At 51.9% G+C, this 20919-nt stretch overlaps 8 protein-coding genes across 8 annotated transcripts; 4 read left to right on the top strand and 4 right to left on the bottom strand.

The window, feature by feature from the left end:
• Positions 1-2: 2 nt before the first annotated feature.
• Positions 3-1532, bottom strand: UCRPA7_1385 (putative diacylglycerol kinase catalytic domain-containing protein; the record flags this gene model as incomplete). Its single annotated transcript, XM_007913966.1, has 1 exon — positions 3-1532. The coding sequence occupies one exon, from the start codon at positions 1530-1532 to the stop codon at positions 3-5; it is 1530 nt and encodes a 509-aa protein (XP_007912157.1).
• Positions 1533-2087: 555 nt separating this feature from the next.
• UCRPA7_1384 (putative -dimethylguanosine trna methyltransferase protein) lies at positions 2088-4082 on the bottom strand (the record flags this gene model as incomplete). Its single annotated transcript, XM_007913965.1, has 1 exon — positions 2088-4082. One exon carries the CDS (start codon positions 4080-4082, stop codon positions 2088-2090), a length of 1995 nt encoding a protein of 664 aa, XP_007912156.1.
• A 1520-nt stretch (positions 4083-5602) lies between these two features.
• UCRPA7_1383 (putative c6 transcription protein) lies at positions 5603-6130 on the top strand (the record flags this gene model as incomplete). The annotated part of the gene is made up of 2 exons (XM_007913964.1): positions 5603-5890; positions 6128-6130. The coding sequence occupies 2 exons, from the start codon at positions 5603-5605 to the stop codon at positions 6128-6130; spliced, it is 291 nt and encodes a 96-aa protein (XP_007912155.1).
• A 1821-nt stretch (positions 6131-7951) lies between these two features.
• Positions 7952-8809, top strand: UCRPA7_1382 (putative glycosyltransferase family 31 protein; the record flags this gene model as incomplete). The annotated part of the gene is made up of 1 exon (XM_007913963.1): positions 7952-8809. One exon carries the CDS (start codon positions 7952-7954, stop codon positions 8807-8809), a length of 858 nt encoding a protein of 285 aa, XP_007912154.1.
• Positions 8810-9341: 532 nt separating this feature from the next.
• On the bottom strand, positions 9342-9995 carry UCRPA7_1381 (putative gcn5-related n-acetyltransferase protein; the record flags this gene model as incomplete). The annotated part of the gene is made up of 1 exon (XM_007913962.1): positions 9342-9995. The coding sequence occupies one exon, from the start codon at positions 9993-9995 to the stop codon at positions 9342-9344; it is 654 nt and encodes a 217-aa protein (XP_007912153.1).
• An 842-nt stretch (positions 9996-10837) lies between these two features.
• UCRPA7_1380 (putative sexual differentiation process protein isp4 protein) lies at positions 10838-12640 on the bottom strand (the record flags this gene model as incomplete). The annotated part of the gene is made up of 1 exon (XM_007913961.1): positions 10838-12640. One exon carries the CDS (start codon positions 12638-12640, stop codon positions 10838-10840), a length of 1803 nt encoding a protein of 600 aa, XP_007912152.1.
• A 2934-nt stretch (positions 12641-15574) lies between these two features.
• Positions 15575-16398, top strand: UCRPA7_1379 (putative 5-formyltetrahydrofolate cyclo-ligase protein; the record flags this gene model as incomplete). The annotated part of the gene is made up of 2 exons (XM_007913960.1): positions 15575-15692; positions 15755-16398. 2 exons carry the CDS (start codon positions 15575-15577, stop codon positions 16396-16398), a joined length of 762 nt encoding a protein of 253 aa, XP_007912151.1.
• Positions 16399-17371: 973 nt separating this feature from the next.
• Positions 17372-20633, top strand: UCRPA7_1378 (putative exportin 1-like protein; the record flags this gene model as incomplete). The annotated part of the gene is made up of 6 exons (XM_007913959.1): positions 17372-17503; positions 17587-17676; positions 17730-18011; positions 18115-18205; positions 18256-19539; positions 19594-20633. 6 exons carry the CDS (start codon positions 17372-17374, stop codon positions 20631-20633), a joined length of 2919 nt encoding a protein of 972 aa, XP_007912150.1.
• Positions 20634-20919: the final 286 nt, after the last annotated feature.

Below are 20919 nucleotides of genomic sequence, written 5' to 3'. Positions count from 1 at the left end.
GCCTACAAGACTGATGGACCTACTAAAACCTGGAATTTCGACTCGGGCATCGTCTTGACAGTCATCGAACCTCCTTGAGGAATCTCGACGATTGTGCCATCAATGCAGACTTTCCTCCATCTATCATTATCCTCCAGTGTAGTGACCTTGACCTCATCAATTGCCTCATACCCGACCTTATCCTCCGTCCCGTCCTCCTTCGTCCAGGTCATTCCAACATGGCTGCCATTGTTGTAAGCCTGCATCATGATATCCATCGTCTTTGCGCCCCCAACATCGCCAAAGTGCACCAGACGCAACTGCCCATCTAATGGTTTGCTTTTAGGGGAGATAGCAAATGTCTTCTCGAGATTTGACACCAGAGTAGCAAGTATGTAGTTGAATTTTGTATTCTCGAATGTCACAAGCTGAGACTTGCCTCCTGTCAACGTCTCAACAGTGGCATCGTAGACATGGCTTTCCTTCAGAAGCTCCTGTGCGACCATACCGAAGCGCTTCTCGCCGTGCTTGCGGTATTCAGGCGTATCGCTCTCCCAGACCAGCTGGGAGTGAAATCCGTAGCTGGCAACAATAGCACCGTACAATTGATCTACACGCTTCGGCTCCTTCTGCAGTCCCACCTCTGGGTCCGCATTCACTGCTGCCGGCGGTGGCGAGTACGAGATGATGTGCGATCCGGGCGAGAAGGATGCCTGGAACGTAGGTAGCGGTGCAGACACCCCTTTCAGAAGCGTTCGTAGAGCTAGGACGAACGGAGACGGAACCGGAGCATCGGTTGCCATGTATTGTGGCTTGTGAAGAGAGTGGAAGAGCGCATTACCAGTGCCCAACGGGAGAAGCGCGATAGTAGGCCGGGGCTCCCTATAGACAGGCTCATCGCAGCCATTCAGGAGATCAACAACTCCACCATCGCCACTCAGGAGTACGATGGTCTCGCTGGAGCCAGCCGCATCCCCTGAGACTGAGCGGCCGTCATTGCCCCATCGGGCCTGTGCAAATTCTCGGATGGTTTGCGAGTCCTTCGTGACGGTAACATGATAGCCCTTTGTCTGATGTGATGGCGTTTCCGCCGATTCCGTGGACGTTAACGCCGTCGCATCCTTCAGACCAAGCACTTCCAAGAGTGGTTGCAGCACTGAGTTGTAGAACGGCTCTGCTAGACCGGTTCCCGACCGTGTGGATATGATGACATGTAAATCAGATTTACCATCAACTCTCAAAGAATCCGGGAGGGTCTTCAAGCGATGTTTATCTAGTACATCTTGCGGCAGTTTCTGTGCGGAGAATGCTGACAATTGGAATGGTTCTTCGACATCTCCAGAACCTTGCCGCAAGCTGAATATCGAGTAACCTTGGTCTTCGGTGGTTGAATCTAAAATTGCTATGATTTCTTCATCCTTCAGATGACCAAGTGCATCGTCTGCCTTTCCATTTTGTGACGACCAGGTGAGCTCACCGTCACTATATCTGATATCGTCGGGGAGTTGTACTTGGTGGATAGAACCGGCATCCGGCGGCATGTGAACGGCCATTTGGTGGTGGGGTGAATTACTAACTGAGAGGAATATAGGTACGGCAATGATGAAGAGCAAGACTCGGGAAAATGGCAACGAAAAGATGAAGTTCACAAAAGATTCAGGTTTAATACAGTATTATAAGCATTCAAAGTGTTTGATCTGTATTCTTAAGCTGCCGACGAGATAAATGGGGTTCCACCGTTGGAGCGGGTTGACTCAGGACGGCTCGCCCGGCTACCTTAGGTCATAAGCCTTAGAGCGACCAGACAGGTTGCCCCCAATTGCGTTATTTGCTATCCACTGTATCTGGAAGCCCATCAGGGTGGGGTGGCCCGCGAATTCTACCTAGTGCACCGCTCACCAAGCAAGGTTCAAATTCCTAAAGGAACAGACAATGGGCGCTGATTTGCGGCTTAGTGGGTCATGCAACTCTGCAGTTCGTGCTTTTTTAGCGTTAGGAGTATACTGTTAGCGACCGGGCAAAGGTCCCCAAAGTAAGCACTGCTCCAAACGGCTTGTCTGTGGGTGGGTATATTGCCATCAACTTAGGGACGAAACAGGGGCATCAGCTCAATGACCGCGTGCCCTGTTCAGCGGTCCCCAATTCTCTCTTGGATTCCGTTGATATCTGACGAGTTTCTCCTTGGAAGTTTCGCGTCCAAGCTTCTCATCAAAGACAACCTCAAATTTCTTCTCTTCTTCAGACTTATCGGCCTCTTCTGTCTTTCCTGTCGCTCCAGTGCCGCCCAAGCGTAGCAGGTGGTAAGCTGATGTTCCAGGCTTTATATTCTCCTCCTTAATGGGCGACTTCTGTCGGATCCATTCTCTCATGACGTCCCAGATGACCGTCCAAGGGGCATCAGTCTTGATACTTCCAGGTTTGCAATGGCTTCGTGTGACTTGATAGCCGAGGTGACGCAGTGCGCCACGGAACGCATCGTCACCCGGCGTTGCACAATGGAGTGCTCGCGATATTTGGGTTGGGAGGAAGAAGAACGGATACGGCTCAATAGCGGCTACCGCGTCTTCCTTCGACGGTTCCAGTCCCTCTGGAGACGGCGCTTCCAGACGCTCCTCTAGAGCGGTCGTCAGCATACCTTTGACTCTGTCAAGAGTGCCGTATACTTCTCTGGGTGCATCTGCAACCTCATCGAGCATCTGTTTGATAAAATCTTGAGAATGCAGTCGACCTGCGTACATTGGGCCGGCAAGGTGCATCTTATAGCCACAATGCTCGCAAAGATGGTCTGTACTCGGAGCAGCAGACATGGTGTGTTTGTAGAAAGTCCCCGTTCCAAGTTTATTTGCTGCAGCCTTGTTCCTCAACAGTAACTGTGTTGTCCAGGCACCACACCCTTGATCGCAATTGTATACCACCATCGTTTTGCCAGCCTGGAACTTGACACTTGCGGCCGACTTCCTGACACGGACAAAGACACGGGCGTAGAAATCGATCGAGAGTGATAGGAGAGGCTCGATCGTTAGGCCATATCGTGAAGCAGATGTCGCAATAGAGTGGAGAATCAATCTCAACCCTGCTTCATGAGAATGGTTACCTTTCATGGGGATGCCTCCGTACAGAGCGAATGCTTTCTCCGGATATCCGTTAGAAGCCCATACGCCGGCGTCTGTACATGTGACACAGAGAAGGCCACCGTCATCTCGTACAGCTTGAACTGCAGCGTCGAGAAAGACTGCTGCTGTTCCATACGGATCCAGATCAATCACGTCGTATTTCTCAGTCTTCTTGGATGGTCCCTTGCCTGAGTTGGAGAGTTCTCTTGCTATCAGGCTGTACATGTGAGCTAGAGCATCGCCTTTTATTGCTGTGATCTTGTCTTCAAGCTTATTATGCCGTACGTTGAGCTTGATTGACTCCACTGCAGAAGATAGAAGATCGTTTGCCGTGATCTGTGTGATAAATGGCAGCTCGTGCGCATAACGTAGCGCGCGAAGCCCTGTCGCTGACAATGCATCGAGAACCGTAAATCTCAGGCGATTCCCGGTTTTGTCATCACCTCCAGCTGCTTCTTGTACATTGTCGGCTTCCTGTTTTTGTGTGGCCTGACTCTCAATATTTTGCCCATTCTCTATAGCTGGAGGATCGGATTTGGCGGGAATCTCGGTGGCATTAAGCATAAGTGTGTCATCGGTTGTTGCAGCATCGCCGCTTGTGCCTGACTTTGGGACAGATCCCTCAGCTGTCTTGAGAGCCTTCTCGGATGTTTGTTCAGATTTGTTGTCCACTCGCTTCCTCTTCTTTCCTGCGAGGGACTTTATCCTCCTCTCGTAGGCCTCTTTTCTCTTCTCGATGGTTTCCTTCCCGTATGCCTTCAAAGCGAGGACGGTCAAGTCCCTGTTGAATTGCTGAATCGGGTTGTAAAAGACTTGTTGCACAGCTCCATCGCCATTGGCCTTTGCCTTTTCGTTTTCGGGTTTCTTTGCTGACTCTGGGACCAAGATGAAAGCTTGCCCCTCTCTCACAGTGGTAAACCGTTTGCCGTCATGGGCAATCACTTGGTTTTCGGCGGGGGCAGCCGAGATTGACACCGCCTCGGAGGCCATGGTTCGGGCTCGGGTTGCGACAAGAATAGGATGGTGTATGCGAGACAGGACGCTCACGGGCTTCGAATAGCCATTGAATAGGGATCGCAACAGGAGGGAAGGCATGCAAGTCTACTGTTCGGGACTTTATGCGAGCACCTGAGCGTGATTTCGAAACCCTGTCCTTCCATGAAGATTTGGATGTGAAAGCTCTGGGTGACTCGCAGGGAAATTTAATTATTCTGCCGAGCGGTCAATTTAGTGTTGCAGGACTCAGCAGGGGCCAAACAACCCCACATGCACCTGTAGCAATGCCACAAGAGCGCTAGTATCCACTCAATCCAACCCCTGGATCTGATATGTAGCCTGAAGCTTCCAAGGTTCTCTTCGATGCTGCCACTATCATGCTATGGATCTATCCTAGAGCGTTCAAATGCCATGACCTTGTGCCAGGCAAGTGTATGACACAATCTACTAGTATGCGTACTTATTGTAGCTTTGACATTGCTACCAACCTCCAGTGATGCGCGAGAGAAGCTGTCAAACTCAACACCAAAACAGGTACTGCACTAGGTGAGGCTATTTGAGGAGGTTGTCTCCGTAACACTCCTTGGTCTCTTGATTTTGGCGAACACGCAATGCTTCACGAAGCTTCCTCTGACATATACCAGGGATCATCACTCGGGAAGATAAATGTGTAAGATGATATGTGAAGAAGGATGGTTTGCTCTATGAAGTGATGGATTGTTGTAGTAGGGGCTCGTTCAAATTCGTAGAGGAAGGTAGGACATATGTGCAAACTCCACAAGGAAGGAACGGGCGGGAGCTCGTGTATCAGACTACAGGCGTCACCTTCCTCTCGATACATAGCTAGGAAATGGCAAGTGCCGTCTACCTTATGACAGGCAAGAAAGACTGGAGGGTTTGCAAGTGCGACCTATAATTCCTCTATCCGCAACTCATGAATCTGGAGTCCTCAATGCGCAGCATCACCGTTGCGCCCAGTAGCCCAGTTCTCTTCTTTCTCTTTAATGCTACCGATCAGGAGAATCCTGTCTCTACCATTTCAGTCAGGTTTCAAAGACAGGGCTAGACGGCCATCGTATATCACCTCACTCTAGAAGGGGGCCTAATCCCTCAGTCACCGAAGTGGTACCCTGGATGTTGACCTTCCCCAAACATCCTTTATCGAGCGCATGTAGTGCTTCTTCACACCACTTCATCTCGTGTCATTTTCTCTTCGGTCATCAGAACTAGCTCTTAGCGAGATCATGGCCATCCCCATCGCCACTGGTTCTGCACCGCCGTCTCTGCCTCCTTTAAATATCGACAAACAGTCCGGCCGGGCTACTCCTCCAACCAGAACGCCCATCCAGAAGAAAGCAACGTCGGCCGCGGAGTCTAATGCACAGCATCTTTCGCAGTATCGCTATTTGACACCGAATGAGTGGGCTCGGCTGGCACACGGCCTAGGTGCTGTCAAAGATGGTGAAGATAACGCTCTTGTTCACCCAACTTGTTGGTACTGGCCTCCCAGAGGGATGCCGAATGGCCTGTACAAAGATGTCGTCTTCGAGAAGACCAAGAACTTCTACCACTTCCACATGATCTACACCACTCAGTGGATACTCCTCATTCTTCAAATCATGCTTGGAGCGGTACTGACGGCACTTGGCGCTATCTCCATGAAGGACAAGATTCCCATCACTGCTCTTGCAGCAATCAATACCGTTGCCGCCGGCGTTCTCGCCCTCATGCATAGCAGTGGTGTTCCTGACAGATTGCTGCGCAACAAGAATGAGTACTCGAATGTCGTGGATTATGTAAAGGTACGTAAATTGGCCTCCTCCTACTTGGCATGATGATCTTGCCCTTTGACCATCTCGACAGGAATTGATTGAAACTGCCATTGTCGAGAATGACATGACTGTCGACGATGCGATCGCTCATTGTTTCGACAGATATCATGCCGTGAAGCAGACTGTTCAAGCAAATCAGCCAGAGAATTATATGCCGAGTTCCTCCATCACCCCAGCAGTTAGAATGTCGGGGCTAAATCCACGCAGTAGTGCGTATTCAACCCATTAACTGCTTGACCAACTGTTCACTTGCTACTGTTGCGCCGAAGACACGGCGAGTAGCTTGGGACAGCATGTTTGAAGATTTACCGTAAGGGCTGTGTGGGAACTTTGGCTTGGGGTTGCAGACTGCGATTTAAATCATGTCGAAGAATCGGCAGGAAGAAAGTTTGACTTCAAAAGAGCTGCAAGTTAAGCAATTACAGTGGTGATGAAGACAAGATTTGTATTATTGATGTTTAGGGACGTTCACAATGTACGGACTCTTGTGAGCTTTTGATTCACACAGACCTGTTTCTGGTACTGCATTTTCTCGAGAGAGCGGTTGTTCAAGTGGCCTTGGTACTCATTATCACTTAAAATGATGACCGTTGTCGCAATGCGACTCTGTGGGGGACCCGGGGCAATTCGCACGAATCAGGGGAACCACGTTTCACCCACTCAGGAGACAATTGGCAGGGGCATCAGCCTGATTTGACAAGAAATCGATATGGACAGCATTGATTCCTCCCGCACCTCCCATCGTTATCACATCCCAGTCTGCAGCTTGCTATTATACCTGCCGTTATCAATTAAACATGTCAAGGTAGGTACGATGGATAGCTTAGCACCGCCAAGTGTTTGGTATTCGCTTGCTCCTCGCCGGGAACTTTGGCCCGGTACACCTATCCATACAATCTGACATCCCGCAGGTGATTATCGCCCGCATCTTCAATGCAGATTTCCCTCTTTCATTGTTTGTCGCGACCGTCATTTCTCGCAATTTCTCTGTTCCATTTCCCTCTGGTTCTCTTTTCGCGCGTTAAACATGAGATCAATCGTGTCAAACTCGATGACAAAGTGAACAAGCTGTTGCACTTCCCACTTGATAGCCGAAGTCTCGCGAGTTTCTGCTGTATTAATATGACCTGTCGATCATTACATTGAAATCGCGTCCAATAGCTGGGTCGCCTCCATCGAGACCTTCCCGACACAATGCTGCCTCCTTTGATTCAGCGGGCACTGAATCTCGCGAGCTCAAGGATGTTTCTCCCTCGGGTGCCATACGGCCAAGTCAAGGCCTTGGTCCTAGTCGTTACTTTCTTGGCGATGACTCTGGTATCACTGATGTATAGAATGTACAAGCAACCGGCGCCGTACGAGTTCACGGAAGGAAGGACAAGCCCCTGGCATGAGTGGAACAAGACTGCTCCGCGAATACAGTCGGAAGAGGTGCAATATCTGAAGTACCTCGTCCAGACATACGGTCTTACGAAAGATGTTCGGTGGCACTCGCGAAGGATGCGCTCGACGTATTCGGCTTCGAAGAGACTATCCATGACGGATACTACATTGCGATTCATGCCAGCAGGCGATTCGATAAGAATTAATGTCGATGACGAGAATTTAGATCTTTCATCCGAGCAACCTGTGAACTTGGTGTTGCACAGAAGTGCCCGACCTGACGAATTGGACGCTTCGGCCTTTCTGTTTGGGATATCCTCAACTTATTCACGCTTGATCTACGCGAACCACTCGTTAATCAGGGACTGGCAGAGATGGCTCACTGACGGCAAAGGGACCTCGAATGGTGCACAAGTATTGCTGGCGCTACATGATGCCAGCAAGACCGAAATCGATAAAATCACACGGATATTACAGAGTGCTGGGATTGATGTGGCTGTGACCTCGTCCAAACCTAGCTTAGACACGGCATCTCGGTATATGGACCTGCTTCAATCCTTGATGCAAAATCAGGACAAGGGGGAGAAGAGAAGTAGTATGCAAAGGAAATTCCTCTCCCTTATCGATGACGACACCTTCTTCCCAAGTATGGACAAGTTACTGCGAGAGCTGGCAAAGTTCAAGAATGACGAGCCTTATTATATCGGAGTGCCTAGCGAGCGGTCTGACTGGTTCGTTGAAAGGAATGAAAGTATGACATACGGGGGAGGTGCCGTGTTCGTTACTCAAGCAATGGCAGAGATGGCTGCATCCTGTTTCCGAAAAGACAAAAGGGACAACGAGTTCGGTTCCGGGTCCGCCTGGGATGCGGTGCTTTACGACTGTATTTCCAAAAACACCGAGGAGAACCTGCACATCCTTCCAAGCTTCTACTCACCGGAAGATGATCAACGCTATGGACAGGAGACTATCAGCAATGAGGGCTATGGCGGTGGTATACAACCTCTCACACTCCACCACGCTCGAAATTGGCATCGGTTCGAAGCAGGAAAAGGGCATCTGGTGACATCCGTGTGCGGAGAAGACTGCTTCTTGCAACGATTTCAATTCAAGGATGACTGGATCCTCGTCAATGGATACTCCATCACAAATTTCCCCGACGGCATGGATGCGATACCGTTAAAGAAGGGCTCAAAGCTGCTTACTCAAGATTCGCGCGACGCAAAGCCAATCAAGATCCACGAGAGTATAGTCCTGGACAGCACCGAGCGCCTAGCTGAGACCGCAGACATGAAGATGATCGTGTGGACGGGGAGGAAACGTGTTTGGAGGCTGGCAGACTCGAAGCTCCTGGACAATGGGGAAGTCTGGCAGGCTTATATCAAGAGAAAGGATGGAGGAAACTGGGACGATTATGTTGATAGGCGGCTATCGGGCGATAGAATTCACTCCGATGAGGAGAGGACAGATAGAGATTCTGTCATTGTACTAATATGGGAGCCATGAGAAGCTTAGAGATGAAACTAATATACTCCGTTCGCGTGGCCGCTCAGGAGGGATAGGTGGTTTGAGGACTTTGTGAGTGGCTACACAGAGGAAGGTGAGACTGAGCACCCCAAAACCCAGAACAAAAAAGAAAGGGGCGAGAATCGTGGCGGGACTCGAACGAGGCTGCTTTGAGCAAAAATTCAAGGTACAGGACTGCCTTGAATCGAAAATCGGGCCATCGTTTTCGTTGGTAGATGGTGAGTGTGTTGTTTTGCAGGTCCTGTGCTGCCACTGCACCACCAACCGGGCTTTTCGCTTGAGAGATTCCTCTCTTGCACCGGTATATATGGTTTGTACGTGTTGAAATCACGGGATCACTCACTACCATGGGCAGATATGGGATAACATAGCCCTCCTTCACTGCAATGCCTTGATCCGAGAACCGGGTTCATAGTGAATTGCTTCGAATAGCCAATCGATGAACTAAGAGTGAGGCTTCCCTGATGCTTCGCCTCATCCAGAATTCTTCATTTGTTCCCCCCTTATCTCCTTAGATACCTGGAGGCCATATCTCATAAAACATCTCCTCTTTGCCCTCCTTCACCTCACTCGCCTGCCTTATCCCCTTCCACCCCAGCTTCTCCTCCAAAAGCTTCACCATACCATCGTTCTCCACCAACGTGCCCGCCGTGATCTTATCCAGCTGCAGTCCGCCCTCGTCCAGCTTCGCAAACCCCCACGCCACACTCAGCCGGATCGCCTCCGCCGCGAACCCCCGCCGCCGGTAGTCGCTATCCAGCATCACGCCAACGTCCCCAACCCGGATCTTGGCCCCCGTCGCCGCATCGTCGAGGTCTTTGATGGACCCGAACCCCGCGAGGCCAATCATCTTATCCGTGCTGCCGTCAGGGGAGACGTACACCACCGAGAGGTTCACCCGTCCCGGGCCGGAAGTCACCCTGCCGTCCGCGCCGAGAACACTTGGCGCGGCGGCACTTTCGCGCATCCGCGTGATGACCATCTCTGCTGTGGAGACGGGCATCTGCGGCGGCGGGTTGGGGCTCTCAAAGAGCGTGTTGCGGTGGTCTGAGAGTAGTGCGGCTAGTGCTGGGGCGTCGGACAGGGTGACGTTGCGGAGGATGATGGGATATGCCTGTGATTTAAGGGATGTTTCTAGATGAGAAGGGGGCGTGGTTGGTGCCATCTTGGTTGATCTGTGTGTCTGATATGGGCAATACCATTCAGGGGCAAAGTTGGATTCTATGCGATAAAGGGTGTAAAGCCACTTGCGGGAAGGGCTCGAACTCAGTTCCAATGTTGAGTCGTTTATGGCGAATGAAACCCCGTCCTTTTGCTCTTCAACTTACTTCAATTGACTTTAACCTGGATGTTTTTATATCAAAATTGAATACACTTGATGGGACATACCAAATGGGGTTGAGCTGAACTACACCACCCCTGCAACCGTAATTCCCATAGCCGAGACTCGAATTGTGGTTCTTGAGTCATTGGTGTGGAGTTGCAGCGAGCCATCAGATCCTCCTGCGCGACGAACTTGGTTGCTTTCGGAAGGTCTTTACATGCAAAAATGCACCTTAGCTGCAGCTCTGGAGACGCAAACCCTCAATTGCCGTTCGCATTTATCCAACTTGTTATCGAAACTTGGGTCACACAGCGCAAAGAGTCTCGAGATAACACATCTATTCGTAGCACATGTGGATTTAGTGACTCATGGGCAAGACTCTGCATTGAGTATTTTCAGGCTTGCAAGGTAACTTGACACAGAAAGCTCGACGGCATAGGTCGAACATTCGCGAAATCTAGACACAAGCAACCAAGACCTTGTGTATGTATGTGTGTGCACGCATCCCTCAAACAGCGGGTATGGTATCCTCCCAAAAGCGATATTCAAACACAAGTCAGCCAACCCGGCTGCCAAATCATTGTATTGTAACCTAAACGCCCACATGCCAATTCCCTTTCCCAACCCTTCGTAACGCATGAAATTGCATCCTTGCAGACGCAGATAGCTTCCTATGTGTTGTCTCACCAAGTGTCTGGTCCGAAATGAGTGCCCTCTGGCACGGTCTTGTACGAGCACGCCTGCCAGTCGCAACCCTGTTTGTACACCTCGGTCCCCCACCAGCTGAAGTTCTTCATTGCTCCGGGGTAGATGAATCCGAAAAAGACGACCACAATGCCGAAGGCAAGTCCTGAATCCAATGCCGCGCTGAGCGTCATGGTGTACTTAGCCCACCACGCTTGCGCACGGTTCTTGACCAGGTAGTTGAACAGGTAACACACGAGGGCCCAAACGGAGAAGTTCAGACCAGTGGCGGGCGGAATCCAGGCGAGCGATCCAAGCAAAACAGGCAAGTTGATCTTTCTGACGATGCTCTCCTTCTTGTGTCTCGAGTAGAGCCACAGAGGTACCGGGGCAATCGCTCCAACAAGGAAACACCAGACCAGTGGTCGGTAGATGGCGTTCGGCCCAAAGAACTCGGCTGGACCGACGACACCCCACAGTATTGAACCATTGAAATGGACTCGAGCGATGGGGCACGTGAACCCGTTGATCGCTTCAGGTGTGCAGATGCCAGGCACGTTCACAAACATCCAGTTGAGCACTCCGATCTGCGTGAGGGACGAGACAATCGTCGCGACCATCTGCACCCAAAAGAGCGTCCTTGGTGGTATTTTCATGTAATGACCCAGCTTGAGGTCTGCCGCGAACTTGATGCCCTGTGCAGAAGAGATGTATCCATATGTAACGAAAATCATGTTCGCCACAGGTCGTCCGGGGAAGACAGCGCCACAAACAAGCTGGCAAATCAAATAGATGCTGCAGTGCTGATTCGTGATGGCCATGATGATGCCGATGGGAATGAACAAGATCGCACATATTCCAAGAGCCAACAGCAAACCATACCAAGGCAGGTGGATCGGGTAGTACTCCACCACGAATATGCCCACGGTGAGCATAGTGACGAAGGTACAAAGATACCAAAGCATTGGAGCATCCTTGTACTTCTTCATCAGACGATTGTGAATATCCTCTCGGGTCATGAGTCCCTCTACTGTGGGATTCGAATCTGCTCTTGAACGCTGCCTCCGCATGTTCAAGTCATTGGCTCCCCCGGAAGTGTCGTCCACTCCTCTCGAGACAGGCTGGTATGCTACCTTTGGCTCATCCCTCGCCTCCTGTAGTGATCTTTTCCACTGTGTCCAAATGTCGGACCCATGCCAGCAAGCAGTGTGCGTTAATAATGACGCTAGGCCAGCAAATTGGACACCGTAGCTGAGAACATAGGTAATTGGAAGAAACACTCTGCTGTAGTTCTTATACGCTTCTTTGTCGAAGACGAAATCTTTCGTCAGGATTTTACTGACGTCGTATATTCCGCCGGTGTTGTCAAAAACTGCCGCCGAGAGTATTGGCATGTATGATGAATATAACCAGTTGCTGTAGTATGCAATAGGCGCGACAATCCACATGACTATGACAAGTCCGCCAACCACATTCATAGCAGCCCAAAATGGCGTCAGCAGGGGCGAGCCAATGTAGGCTACTTGTGCCCAGTCAAAGGTTAGGGGGAATAAACCCAAACCGGAAACGACACCGAATAAGTTGGCAACGACAACGTTCTTTGGCGCGAACCAGGTAACGACGTTGAAGTAACTCAGCGCGGGCATCAGAAGCCCGGGGAGGAAGTAAAAGGCGAAAGCTATCGTCCAGGCGGCGTAGAAGAACTTCCATCTGCTGACAGTCCAGCCATTGGCCGGCTTGTTCTCCTCTTTGTGAAGTGTGCCAAACATGGCTGCTGACATTAAGGTGCCGGGCCATATCATACCGCTGGGACGTACCAAGAAGCGTCTCGTAAGACCTGCAAAGGTGTAGCCGAGAATTTGTGTCGATAATGTGAGGAGAAGTTGGTATACGATACTAACGTCTTGCTTATAATACTGGGTCTGCTCAACGATGACATCTGTAGCAAATGCAAAGCCAAAAGAGACGTTACTGCTGACATAGACACATGCATGCTCTTTCTCGTTCCAGCGCCCCTGTGCGAGCCAGAGTCGCAGGCGGCCCAATCTGGTTCTTTGAGAGGGGTGAAGTATGTGCCGACTTCGTTCTGAAGTCGGGCTTGAAGTTGATGAATCGCTGTTTCGAACTCCTTCTATAAACTCTTCGGGCGGATCATCGTGTCTCTTGAGAACAAAATCCCATAGCAAACCGAGGGGATGCACAAGCAGCAATGCGATGACTGGTGTAATGCTAACACTGGGGTATCTTAATGAGAAGAACAGATTCGTAGATGAGCCTAGGATCGAGAAGATGACACTCAGCACCCACATTCGGGGGGTCGATATCGATAGTGTGGTGTTGTCGGATGGTGCCACGGAGGCACGAACTTGGGCGTAAGGAGAGTTATCGGGCGGGTCTTCGTCGTCTTCTTGGGGTATGCTCTCGCCAAGCAGCCCTTGTGTATCGTCGATTGCGTCTTCGTCATCCTTGGGATCCGTGAGACCATCGAGTACATCGCCGGGGAAGGTTGTCTCCGGCCCAAAGCGCCCGTCAATTCCAGGCAATATAGCAGAGCTTCCGAAAGTGTCTGAGTGGCGGACCGACCGCCCTCCAGTCGTCGTGGAAGTAAAAGAGTAGCTCGATCTCCTCGAAGTAGTCCGGCTGATATTATCTGCCCCGTCCCCACCACCGTTGTCCGTTGTCAAAGGATCTTCTTCATCACTGCTCTCTAACGCCGCGCTGCTGCTGCTCGTGGGTCGTAGTTCGGTAGAGCCGTAGGAGGGGCTTCGAAAGCCGGGCGAAGAGCGCAGGAAGCCCTTGCGCTTGAGCTGCCTCATTGGAATGGCTGAGGGAGAGGAAGGGCCCTCTTCTTGGTGGTCGTCGTTGTCGTTCTCGTCGTCAACAACGTCCGTCTCCGCGCCGAGACCAGTACGCGGGCCATGTATGGAAGCCTCTTCTTGGGGGTCTTCTGGAACAGACGGCGACCGAGTAGACTTATAAGGATCGGGAGAAGTATCAGGACGAGGGCCAGGACCAGAAATAGAACCGGGTATGGGTGCAGGCAGCGGCGTGGGGTTCAAGGTACTAGATGTAGTGGGACCAACGGACACTACTACACCGCGCAGGGGATCAGCCTGACTAGCCTGGGTGTCATGGGGGTCGTCGGATGGGCTTTGAGAGCGCCGGGAATAGGACTGTGTCATCAGGTGTTGGGAAGACGTAGATTGGTCGAGAGGAAGAAGAACGTGTTTGATGCGTCCGCACACCGTCCACCCGCATCGACGGGACTGATAGCGAATCACCTGGGGCTGGACGACGAAACGACCTCTCTGAGAGGGCGGTAGACCGGTGGAATAGCAAGCCCTAGCTTACTGTCTCCAAAGAAGAGAGAGAAGGCCCTTCGTAAGAGAATCTGTACGGACGGGCTGGCCACGGCAGGGAGGAAGGACAGGGTGGGTGACCGGGGGGTCGGTGTGGGTGCGTCGTGGGTGTGCGTGGTGACCTCTGTGGCGTGTTTGTACAGCAAAGCACAGCGCAGCGCAGGGCCAGTAGCGTGGCTGGAGAGCACACGCGTAGGGTGCCACAGTCGAGCAGGAATGAATTCGGTCAGAGTCACCGCTGCAGCAGCCAAAGTAGCATGATTTCATGCAGTAGCAGCAGCAGCAGCGTATGCGGCGCCGTTCGTGAAGCAGGCTAAAGACAGGTCAGATCTCCAGCCAGACATGCAGATATCGCTAAGAAGTGGTGTATGTAGTGTAGTGAAGTGATGTGATGTGATGGGCTCCACGCTGGTGGGACGGATGAAGGTCCAGTCCACAGTCCACTAATGGATTGATCTCGGTTGATTGATTGATTGATTGATTGATTGATAGCCAAACGAACCTGGGAATTGGAAGGCCACATCCGATAGCGTCCGTAAGTCAAGATGGATCTGGTCCAAGCCTCCAAGGGTGGGTCTCCTTCCGCTTAGGTATCTTAGGTTGGTGGGAACGGACGGGCAGGGCACCGCTAGGAGGCTTATAGTATCATTAATGTGGACTTGGAGACTCACTACACAGCACATCCCTTGCCCTTGCGCCGCAAGTCTGACGGCAAGCAGATGCGAGCGCGGGAAGGGCGGGAATCTGTGCATGTTCCGGTCATGATGAGATTCTCCAGAATATAATTGCTCATTCAGAACAAGAATTGCTCAGATAGCACCATGCACTTTGCTGTGGTTCCAGTCTCCAGGCTTCCAATGACGGATGGACAGTGCTCTGCCAATCCCACCCATTGATTGATAAGATGGCCGGTCGCTCACTCGATAACCATAACTTACTTACCTACTCCCACGTTCCCGGCCTGCACGTAAAACTCCCAAGAGCACACCGCATCCTGCTGACCCGGAGAGTGGGGTCCTCGGCGCTGCATGTACGCGATGTCGCGTGCTTTGTACCTACCTGTATCTGTCTGCACTGGCACATTGTTGGACGTAAGAGTTACGACGTCGATAGCACGATTGCCGGCCGATTCACTCGATGCGATTCAGTGGATCCCCCCGCTAAGCTCTACCGAGAGTACTGTGCCTTAGGGGCGCTCAAGCCTCCCCGAGATCCTGCCGGCCTGCCCTCTTTTCGCTCACATCCCTTCCACGGCTGCCACCTGATGTGTCTTAGCACCACCTGCACTGCATAGCGGACCCCGTGGGCTCGCTTGTCTCAAGATTGGGAGGCCACTCCTGGCACGCCAGTCAGCAGGGAGGCCGGTAGAGAGCCAGCATGAGCGCAGAAGAGGATATCATGATGAACTTGCCCCTCTACGCTGCAAAGCAGCAGCTCCGCGCTGTGATTAAGCAGAGGCTGGCCCTGCTCTCCAGCGAGGCGATATTGGATCAGAGTATGACGGCTCACTTCTTGGCTAGCAAGTCCATTCGACCAAAGGCTGACCTATAAGTGTAGGTTGCACAATATTCCACTCACTACAGGGCTTCAAGCCGTATCAAGATGCTCAGAGTGTCAGCATCTTCCTGTCCATGCCCGCCGCGGAAGTCCAGACGGATGCCATTGTCAAACATGCGTTGAGCGCTGGCAAGCAGGTCTATGTACCTTATCTTCACAAGAACCCAGTTCCATCGGCAGACACTCCAGCCCGGGTGATGGATATGGTCCGCCTTAGGGATGTGCCGGACTACGAATCTCTAAAAAGAGACAAATGGGGCATCCCGAGCATAGATCCAGGAACTGTCCACGAGAGAAGGAGGATTCTAGGAGGCCCAGATGCACACAAGTCCGACCAAGCGACCCTGGACCTCATCCTGATGCCCGGCGTTGCCTTTGACATTGACCCAGAGAACGGAGGTGTCAGGAGGCTTGGGCACGGGAAAGGCTTCTATGACTACTTCCTCCACCGATATGCGTTGAAGGCATCTTCGTTACAACCACCAGCTTCGCGAATTCTGCTGTACGGATTGGGCCTAACAGAGCAGTATCTTTCAGAGTCCGCAGATGAGTCGGTTCCCGTTGGACCTTATGACCAACCACTGGACGGCCTGCTACTTGGAAACGGAGACGTCAAGACCGTACCCCCGCCTGAAGTTGACTGATGCTATCGCTACTGAAATACTCGGGAACCCCATTACGGCGTTACATGGTGGATCGAAATTTCACGAGTGGAAAGCAGTAGATTTTTCTGGCCAGGCTCGTTCCATAAAGGCGAACAGAAGTATGGACTCTCGGCTCAGCTCGACACTTTACTTGATCGCGGGTGACAATTCAAACGTTGAGATGAATTCTCACAGTACAGGCGTTGTCCGGTGGTGAGTTATCGTTTTAGACCATTGATTCAAAAGGCACCACAGCGCAATAGGATTCCCATAGAGTTCGAGAGGGCCTCAAACGGCCGTGGAATGAAACAAAAATGTCATCATTCACCCTCAATTTGCCCCATGTTATGTTATCGATTTTGACCTCATCTGAAAGAGCCTCCCGGGGTCCTGACCGACAGGCACTCTCTTCACCTATGCACACGTGGAGGTGGGTCCTGTCAAGTGGCAATTGGTGCAAATGGTCTGCAGAGTCAAGGGACGGATGAGTGAAAAACTTTTGTCCGGGTGTAGACAGTCCCTGCTCCCGCTCCCGTTGAGCAGGGGAGGGGTCCCTCCTGTCCACTGGTCGGCCTCTTCCAGGCTGTCTGAGTGTCTTGTCAGCCACACAACCCACCCCATGCCCGCCTAATTTACCGTATGCTGCGACCGCATCACTGGGCCGGCAGGAAGCCTGACGTTTATTTTCTGTGACCGAAGTGCATCCACACAAACTCCTTTGACTCCCCGCCAAGGGCTCACAGCACACGAGCAAACAGGAACACCACGATCCACCCGGGCCCTACCGACAACGCGGTGTTCAGCAACTGCAACTGGAGGAGCTCTTCTCTTTTATACTGGCCAGACCTTCAATCGAGCCATCATTTTGCCGCACGGCAGTCCGCGCAGCTTAGCTGCTTCCAAGCTACCCCTCCACCCAGCAACCACCGACTTTGGCCGATAGCTCCTCGAGCAGTACCGTGCCAGACCGACCATGGCTGCCAACGGTGCTCACCATGCCTTTGACCCGGCGCAGGTCCTCGCCGCCTATGGAACGATGCGTGGCGGGGAAGCAGACAACAAGAAGAAGGCCGCCATGGACTATCTAGACAAGTACCAGAAATCAGTCAGCCAGCCTTGCCCTCCCCCACGACTTCGGATACTCTTCTCCACACAAGCCCGGCGCGGTATACTGACACTCTACTTTAGAAAGATGCATGGACAGTAAGCTTCGCGCTTCTAGACGCCTCTGACGACGCCGGAGCGGTCATGTTCGCAGCGACAACGCTGAAGGGAAAGGTATATGATTATGGGTGTCCCCAGCTTGCAGCAATGGCTGATGTTCAAACTAGATAAAATACGACCTCATCTCTCAGGTACCCGAAAGCGACCATGCGGCCCTACGAAACCAGCTTCTCCTTCTCCTCAAGAAATTTGCACCAGGCCCAAAGCCAACTAGAGTGCAACTCTGCGTTTGCCTCGCCAATCTTGCGATACAGATGAAGTCGTGGAAGGACGTGCTTCCATCCGTTGTGTCTAGTCTTGGGAACGATGTGGAGAGCCATGCAGCCATTCTCGACTTCCTCCGAGTGCTACCCGAAGAAGTGACCGACGGCCGCAAGCTCAACTTGTCTGTATGTGGAACGCCAGCCATCGACCTCATTTATACCTCTGCCGGCCATCCTGTCCTGGTGGAATGAAGTAGGAACGAGAATCTAATCTGGTTTTGGATAATAGGAAGAAGAGCTCGCCGACAAGACGTACGAACTACTCTCAGACAACGCAGAGCGGGTAGTTCAACTCCTGATCAACTATGCGCAGTCATCTGGTAAGCCTCTTCGCAAGACTCACACCGAACTCCGTCACTGACTTTCCTAGTGGCTGCTGCGCAGAACTCCCAGTTGATGGAATGCATCAACGCATGGTTACGTGAAGTGCCGGTCAACGTGATCGTGAAGTCGCCCCTTCTCAATATCATTATCAATGGTCTTTCAAACGACAGCTCTATGCAAGCTTCGGCAGAGTGCCTTGGAACGATATGCCGAGAGACAAGAGATGTCGACGACAACACCGAAACTATCCAGATCCTCCTACCCCGGATAGTGGAACTTAGACCGCGCATTGCCAAGGTAGTCGAGGAGGATGATACCGAAGCATTCAAGTATCTAACGAGACTGTTCGCCGACGCAGCAGAGTCATGGTGTGTTGCAATTGCCAGGGAGCCAGTCCACTTCCGACCGCTTGTCGACGCCCTTTTGGAATGCGCCGCCAGAGACAGGGACCGAGACGTGATGGACTCAACGTTTGGCTTTTGGTATGAACTTAAGCAGTATATTGTTTTGGAAAGATACGTGGAAGCCAGAATGCAGCTCTTTGATGTCTACTCTAAACTCGTTGACATCATGTTGAAGCATCTGGAGTATCCCCAGTCAGAAAGTGGCAACGAATTGGACCTGTTCGACGGCGATCGAGAGCAGGAGGAGAAGTTCCGTGAGTTCCGACATCACATGGGAGATACGCTGAAAGATGCATGCGAGGTCATGGGGGTGACAGACTGCTTGACCAAGGTGCTGGAGGCTATCAAGCTGTGGATGCAGAAGTACGCAAGCCAAGCCACCGCAACCTCCGTGCCGCACTGGCAAGAGCTGGAAGCCCCGCTCTTTGCTATGCGTGCCATGGGACGCATGGTTGAAAAGGATGAGAACATTGTGGTGCCGCAATTGATGCCGCTGCTGGTACAGATGCCGAGCCATGAAAAGCTTCGATTTGCGACCATCATGGTTCTGGGGAGGTATACGGAATGGACATCGGAGCACACCGAGTTCTTGGAGCCCCAGTTCAACTACATTGTGTCCTCGTTCCAGACAGATTCGAAAGAGATTGTGCGGGCGGCCGCGCAGTCGATGAAGTACTTCTGCACGGACTGCAAGAACCTGCTGAGCGGACAGGTTCTTCAGCTTCAGGGTTTCTATGATTCTATTCTGGACAAGTTGCCCGAGCAAAGCCAAGAGGAGATTACGGAGGGTGTTGCGAGTGTTGTTGGCGTTCAGGATTCAGCCGAGATCTACAAGCTCCTGAAGCTGTACTGTGATCCGTTGGTAAATCGACTAATGACCAAGGCGAACAGGGCAGTCGACGACAAGAGCAAGTTGGCTGTTGCTGGTAAGTCATTCCGAAAACTTGAAAAGTCTTACAATTTTGTTGACATAATTACAGATCATCTTCAACTCATCACAATCTTCGTACAATACGTCGTACCGTCGGTTCCAGCGGGCCAGGAGAACCCTGCAGTACGATACTGGCAGGAAGTCTTCCCTATTCTTGCGACCGTGCTAGACAACTTCCTAGACTTCATCCCCATCTGCGAAAGAGTGTGCCGATGCTGGCGTAACATGGTCATATCGTACCGAGCAGACATGACTCCTCTCCTGGGGCCTATGGCCAACAAACTAGCCGATGGTTTTGTTAAGTCGCGGCAAGGCGCCTTCCTCTGGGTCACAGGGGCTATACTAAGGGAATTCTCCGACGACCGTGAGCACGTCGACGAGAACATCTCTGAAAACATCTACGCATTTTTTGACACTCAAGCGACAAACGTTCTTCGAATCATGAGCGACCTCCCGGCCATCGAGTTGCCGGACGTCATCGAGGACTTCTTCCGCCTTCTTGCTGACGCCCTCCTATACTACCCTCAAAAACTCATATCTTCCACGATTTTCACACCTATTTTCCAGGCAGCTATCTCGGCACTGTCATTGGAACAGCGGGATCCGGTATCGCAGACCCTCCGTTATCTACGTGACCTTGTCACTTACGGCGGAGGCAACCCAGCTGCGTCGAATGTCGAGTTCGGGCCTGCTACGGAACAGGTCCGACAAACCATTCAACAGCTACTGATCGCCCACGGAGAGCCGCTGATCAAGCAGGTCATGGCTGGCATGATGATCACCTTCCCCCCAGACTGCTTCGCAGACGGTAGTGGCCTTCTGTTGGGCATGTTTGAGCTCCTTCCCTCACAGACGGCGACCTGGCTTGAAAGTGCTCTGAAAATGCTTCCGCAGGGCACCGTCACGCCCGTTGAAGCGAACCGGCTCATAAGCAAGATCAGGGAGAAGTTGCAGAGCGAAGACCAAGGCGGCCTCCGCCAGGTTCGCGTGCTCCTACAAGACTTTGCCAATACCTACCGTCGACGGTATGTTGCCCCGCGAGATGGCCTTGGCCAGCTTGCGGGCACACGCTTCCACTTCGAAGGCTAGAAGGGTCTGAGTGGCGTGCCGCAATATTCTCCGGTGGATGGGTTTCCAGTCAACTTCTGCGACTCAATTCGCGCCGCCCTGCTCGGGTCGGATTGGAAGTTGTCCAGGTAAGAATGATGGGTTAGCATGAAAGTTGTTAAATTGTGTAGTGAAAGGGAATTCGCATAGTTGAGGGAGCGGGAAGCGCATGGGTGGTTAATGGGCATGTGAGGGAAGTTTATTGAGGATCTTTCTTGGAGTGGACACCAATTTTTCTATTTTGAAGACCGTGGCACATATTACACAG

The sequence above is a fragment of the Phaeoacremonium minimum genome, assembly GCF_000392275.1.
Source record: "Phaeoacremonium minimum UCRPA7 unplaced genomic scaffold PA7_03_scaffold_84, whole genome shotgun sequence".
Lineage (NCBI taxonomy): Eukaryota > Fungi > Ascomycota > Sordariomycetes > Togniniales > Togniniaceae > Phaeoacremonium > Phaeoacremonium minimum.
This window is presented reverse-complemented; position numbering and strand designations above follow the sequence as displayed.